Raw genomic sequence first — 6,235 nt, forward strand, 5'->3', positions numbered from 1 at the left:
GACTGACAGCAACGGCGGCCTCCATGTCTGCAGATAAAGGGAGTTTATTGGGACAAAATGAGAGAATATCAGGTCTCCGTTGTCTCCAACGTGTGCAATCGGCTGGGCTATAATTAAAATCAAATAAATCGTCTGCTTTCTGTTCTGTAAAATTAATTCTGTGTCTGTCGGCTTCATTCTTTCCCCATTTGGATGAGATATCAGATGAAAAAAAGCAGTCTTGCCAGGATATTTTCAGAAACAAGCTGTTTTCGAAGGTTTTATGTTCCCAAAGTGCTCAGAAACTCATTTTCTTTCATTCCAGAGTAAAACGAATACGATTCGGGTTTTGTGATCAAACAAAACTTTGATGTTGAGATAGCGCCAGCAGATTCCGTAGCGCTGTTACAGTAGGGGACAGCGCAAAATGAACAATAACATAATAATTGACCAATACAATGTATCCCGTTAACACTTACTGCTACAGAAGGAGAAGAGGACCCTGCTCCTAGGAGCTTACAATCTATTAGGAGGAATGAAACAGGAGAGGGGCTGCTTGGCTGATGTGGAGAAGGTGGTGGCCGGAGATCTCGAGGGTGAGGAGGACGCGGGGTATTTTCGGGATGCAGGTCGAGGGTATTAGGAGGGTAGGTTCTTAGCTCAGTTGAACAGGTGGGTTTTTTTTGTTTTGTTTTTAGAATAATAGAGAAAAGTTAACGTTAGAAAAAGGTCTCTTTAAGAAAAAGTATCCGTTGGAAATAAACGATCGGATTCGCTGTTTATTTTTTACTTTCTCTCCCTTTAACCCCAGAAATAATAGCCTTGATGATAATTGAAAAGCCATGCGGCTGCGTCATTGACTTCTCTCCAAGGCTGCTTTGGATGAGGTCGTTACTTTAATATCCTACTAATGGGTGATGAAGGTCAGTCGTTTAACGCTTCACAGTAAGGGTCATTAATCATAATGGCCGCTTGTCTTACTCCGCAAGGAGAGACGTTACAGATCCGGTGATAGACAATAGAACCTCTCCGCTCCAACGTATCCATTCACAATGCAGATCCAGGCACTGATAAGCTGTCCTGTCACTGCCATGTTAGAAGCTCATCAGAGGAGCGACACAATGTAACCTTCAATAAATCCAATACCGTTACTTTATCCAACCAGGATCAAATATATCATGGGGGTAGAAGAAGAAGGAGTCGGCGCCAGACTGCGTAACCAAGAAAATCGGCCCCTTCATGCTCAGATTGGGGCAAAAACTCCATGAGAGTTGCCAGCTATGGATATAAAATATCTATGTTTTCGAAAAAATGCAAATAATTAAGAAACACCATTTTTTCATTTTATGTAATATTTATTATTCTATTATATTTATGTTCAACTTGCAGCCTCTTCTGGACAATTTCGGGTTTGCGAACCATACACAGATCACAAAGGCCGCTACCACTTCGGTTTCCACTGCCCGCGCCTTTCCGACAATAAATCGTATATCTTGTGCTGTCACCATAACAACACGGTATTTAAATACTGCTGCAACGAGACCGAGTTCCAGAATGTTATGCAGATGAACCTCACGTTGGGCGCGGACGGATACATGCATAAGTAAGTACCTTCCGATCCGATGGACACGGCAGCCCAGAGCCCTCATTCTGTACCATTATCATACCTCCCAATAAGCCATTTTCATAGGACAGTCCTGATTTTCAGACAGTGTCCCACTTTAGCAGGTAGCCGGATTTATGGGCCTGTTCAGGGATCCTACGATGTCTCCTGAGTGGCAAGGAAGAATTTAAAATTCAGTGAAGTTGTGCAGGGAGGGCTGGCACCTTCTGTGCCAGGGGGCAAATAAAGCTAAGTGGCACCATCAGCTCCTTGCTGCCCTAAAATATGCACTGGCACACATATGTACTCACAGTGAAACACCCACGATAACACACATACACATGCTTACACATACTTACAATAACAAACTTACACGTACACATTCATGCTGACACACAAACACTTACACATACACACCCATGTTAACACACAAACACTTACACATACACACCCATGTTAACACACAAACACTTACACATACACACCTATGTTAACACACAAACACTTACACCTACACACCCATGGTAACACGCAAACACTTACACCTACACACCCATGTTAACACACAAACACTTACACATACACACCCATGTTAACACACAAACACTTACACATACACACCTATGTTAACACACAAACACTTACACCTACACACCCATGGTAACACGCAAACACTTACACCTACACACCCATGCTAGCACACAAAAACATACACCTAATTCATAACACACATATGCTTACACACACACATTCATGCTCACATACACTTACTCATTCACACACACTTATACATATATTCATACATACTCCCTCCCTTACCCAATCACTCACTTCCTCCTTCTCGCACCCCCCTTAACTCAGTGGCAGCCTTTTCTCTGATTACCCGCACACTTGTTGCGCACCGGACTCCCTATGCTGGTCCAAAATTGTTTACAAAGGGCCGGTCCAGTTGGGACCAATATTTTTTTGGGGACTGGCCCAAGAGGCAATCGTTCCACCTACCCCTCAGGCCGCCCATCCCTCCCATATGGTCACCATGAGGAACTAACTTCACAAAGCCATGCCTCCTGCCCCGCCCACTCCTAGGACTAACTCCACCCACCCACCCACCCAACCATGCCCTTCCCTACCTCTTGCCACACCCCCAGACACCCAGACTTCCTACTTTGGACACTGAAATGTTGTGGGGGGCGTTGCATTATGTTATAATCTTATTATCTTATTATTGATTGTTGTTGTTGTTGTAATATTGTAGCCGATTCTTTAATAAAATATAATAAGAATAATAATTTTACAAATTGGGTACAGAGAAAGGATTTTGGCGAAAAAAAAAATACTTTCCCTGCTTTTAATTGAAACAAAAAGCTATTCAATGAAACACATTTTCTATCCCTGATGTCAGAAGATATTAATGATTGCATTTTGTTTTGGTAAATAATAGAATTCGGTCCCCGTATGACGCCGTTTGCATGAAGACGCATTAGGCGCCCGTCTCCTGCGCGGGGATTATGTCTGTTTCGTATGCAGATGAATATAATAACACACATTTTACATGCATGAAATAAAACTCATTTCCATTTCCTGAATCCAATTATTACAATTTATGAATACATTCTAAAATCCATCCATTAGCCCCTTGCCATGGAAACCGTGGCAATCCATAACGAGCACAGAAGAGGCCCCCCCAGACAGAAGCAAATGTTTTGTATTCTTTCCATGAACTTCTCTTCCATTGTCTAATACCCAGAATCAGAGACTGTATAAGATCAGATACATGATTGGAACAGCCTCCCAGCAGAGGTGGTAGAGGGTAATACAGTGAGGGGATTAAACATGCATGGGGTAGACATACGGCTCCGGAATCTAAGACGAGACCAACGACTGATTAAGGTTTGAGTCTTTACAGCAGGAGAAACGGGCGACCAGACGTGGGCCGAATGGGGGCCAACCTGCCGGCGGGTTCTGGGTTACTTTCTAAGAAGGAAACTTCCTAAATAAAAGTTGTAGATTCGGGGTTCTCGGCAGGGATAATTTATTAGCGGCACGTGGTTGGTGAGAGACCCCCTAAGGGTTATTTACATATTTCGAAAAATAGGTCAAACCATTCAACTGACAAAAAAAGCCGCATTTTCATATAAATTTAGTTGACAAATTTATTCCAAATTTTCCAGCGTTCCAGGAGTTTATTATTATTATTATTATTTTTTCCTCCTCCTCTCTCGATTTATTATTCTTCTTCTTCACTGGAATGAAAAGAAATAAACGAAAAAAGGAGCGCGTCGATGGCGTTCTGCGGCGGCTCCAATTAAATCTCCATAAGAAGCAGATGTTATTTACTAGAAGCAGATGGGGATCCCACAGGCAGGGCGATGAATAAATATTCGGGGAGAGTCTTCATTCACACAGAACAGTGTTTGTTTTACGCGTCGCTTTTAATTGGCAGATCCTCGCAAACAAACGATTTTCCGCGACTCTACAGATTAAATCACTTCTGATGCGCCATAAATCTGGTTTTCTGGGACCCGTTTTGCCACGGTCGGTTGTCTCGCGCTAGTAACATAATAACTGACGTTGGCTCCATAGTCCAGATAGCGGCGTGATAGAAATGGTTAATTTTATTTGCGGTAATAATGTATCCTGTATTTAGAATGTTCTATTTCCCCCGCTTGGGTGATCTGGCCCACCGGTGTGCTGTTGCTGATCTCTCCAATTGGTCCATTTATTATACGGACGTTGCTTCGAATGCTTCTCGGAGCGTTTGGCTATGATGTCATACCCCAGCGCCCTGTAGTGAAGATGGTGACAGCGGAGGGGTAAATACACCTTAGGTGCCCAGGACAACATGGCAGGCAGTGCCAGGACATCCCCCCGGCTAATTGGCTACGTTGACCCTGGGGGGGGGCTGAAGGAGAGTTGGAAGAAGGGGCAGGGGTCCCAGGGGCTTTATGAGCCGCAGGCAAAAGGACTTGGACCTCTTTTTCCAATAGAGTGAGAAAACAGCGACCCACCGTGCTACGCCTGCCTACGGTATATTTATGATTGGCAGGTATCGGGGGGGTCTGCACTGGAGCCCGGGCTGCATCGACCCAAAATGGGGGCTCCTGGTGCTGGGGGGCAATCCCCGTAGGTGGGCATACACTACTGTACCAAGAACCAACGATGATGAAGAAGATTTAGATCTGCGCTGATCTCTCTCGGGATCTTCTGAGTTTATGTTGTTTATCTGCGTTAGATGCTATACTGTATATATTTATTTTGTTTTTTTGTTTTGTTATACAGTTGCAGTTGTGTTTCATTAAACACTTTAGTATCTTCACTTATGTATTTGTGTTGTTTTTGTGGATTGGGAGGGATGTGAGACTCTGAATCTTTATCGCTATTTGTTGACTATAAATTATAAATCGTTATAAGCCATTATAAACTTTGCTACTTTACATGCTTTGTGTTACATTGTATTTTTTTTTTACAGTAATTACAGTGCCCTGGTTGGCGTCTGGATATATGGATTTTTCGTACTGGTCTTACTGGTCCTGGATCTTATGTATTATTCCGCAATGAACTATGAGTTTTGCAAGCTGTACCTGACCAGGTGGGGGATACAAAGCAAATGGATGAGACCGAGACAGAGAGAGTGGGAGACGGCGAGACAGGAGCCGTGCCAGCCGCAGGCGGCACACGCCGTGCACACGCTGAAAGGAGACGCCGTTAGCCCAACGCTGATGGCCTTCCAGACGTCCAGAGCTTGGTAAGGAGACTCTAATCTAAAAGAATCCTCCATGCGTGTCGTTCTGACCTAGAAAAAAACGGGCATGACATTTAAAATTTAAAATAAATTAAATTTATTAAAATTAAATTCAATTTTTTTCTTTTACAAAACCATGTGCCATAAATAAATAAAAAAAACAAAACAAAAAAACCCCCACAAAACTGCATTAATATAAAATCGTCATTTTATTAGGGCCTGAATATTAGTAGAAAAAAATAATAAAAAAGGAAAATTAACATTCATCATGAAACAAAAAAGTAGAGAATTTTATGTTTTATTATTTATTCACTTTATTACTTTATTTTACTTACATAATTAAAAAACACAATGTATATTTTTCGTGGATTTATCAGTAAATTTTAGTAAATAAAAAAATGTGATTTTTTTTTTTTATATAACAAAAAATAAGCAGTTTTATCTTTTTTTTCCGTTTTTGAGGGTTGTGGGTCTTTCTACGCTTTATATTTACATGTTCCGTGCGGTTTAAAGTTCTGGAGACGATGTTAATGGCTTCTTGGCAAATAATGGATTATATGCAAAAACTTGTCTAAAGGAATCTTCAAGGGAACAAAACTATTTGATCTGCAATAATTAACTTGGAAGGAAGTCTAGGGAGCTGCCAAGGAATTATCTGGGGCATATTATTATTCTTTTTAGAAAAAAAAAAAATATTCCGTTGAACAATTCTTAAAGCATTTGGCAAATTTATTCACAGACTTTCTTATATAATATTAACATAGCGCTAAATCCCCCGGGCCCCTCGTCTTAGCCCAAACGGTGATACATTTTTAAAATGTAGCAAGCGTGATGGTTCGTGGGAGAACGGCATCGTGGAAAACACGTGGATTCAGTATTTGGGTCGCTTCACGTGATATCTAGCGTACGTT

At 41.7% G+C, this 6,235-nt stretch overlaps 1 protein-coding gene across 1 annotated transcript; it reads left to right on the forward strand.

The window, feature by feature from the left end:
* The first annotated feature begins 514 nt into the window (after nucleotides 1-514).
* Nucleotides 515-5,331, forward strand: LOC149274882 (protein shisa-like-1). Its single transcript, XM_089505165.1, has 3 exons — nucleotides 515-575; nucleotides 1,369-1,582; nucleotides 5,052-5,331. The coding sequence occupies exons 1-3, from the start codon at nucleotides 515-517 to the stop codon at nucleotides 5,329-5,331; spliced, it is 555 nt and encodes a 184-aa protein (XP_089361291.1).
* Nucleotides 5,332-6,235: the final 904 nt, after the last annotated feature.

The sequence above is a fragment of the Sceloporus occidentalis genome, unplaced genomic scaffold, assembly GCF_023333645.1.
Source record: "Sceloporus occidentalis isolate IW3139 unplaced genomic scaffold, rSceOcc1.0.p SCAF_313, whole genome shotgun sequence".
Lineage (NCBI taxonomy): Eukaryota > Metazoa > Chordata > Lepidosauria > Squamata > Phrynosomatidae > Sceloporus > Sceloporus occidentalis.

Excerpts from the sequence above, each read along its gene's own strand:
- LOC149274882 (XM_089505165.1), top strand. The coding sequence starts at position 515 with ATGAAACAGGAGAGGGGCTGCTTGGCTGATGTGGAGAAGGTGGTGGCC. Across the intron at positions 576-1,368 it reads GGTGGCCGGAGATCTCGAGG|CCTCTTCTGGACAATTTCGG; the intron begins GTGAGGAGGACG and ends TTCAACTTGCAG. Across the intron at positions 1,583-5,051 it reads GCGGACGGATACATGCATAA|TAATTACAGTGCCCTGGTTG; the intron begins GTAAGTACCTTC and ends TTTTTTTTACAG.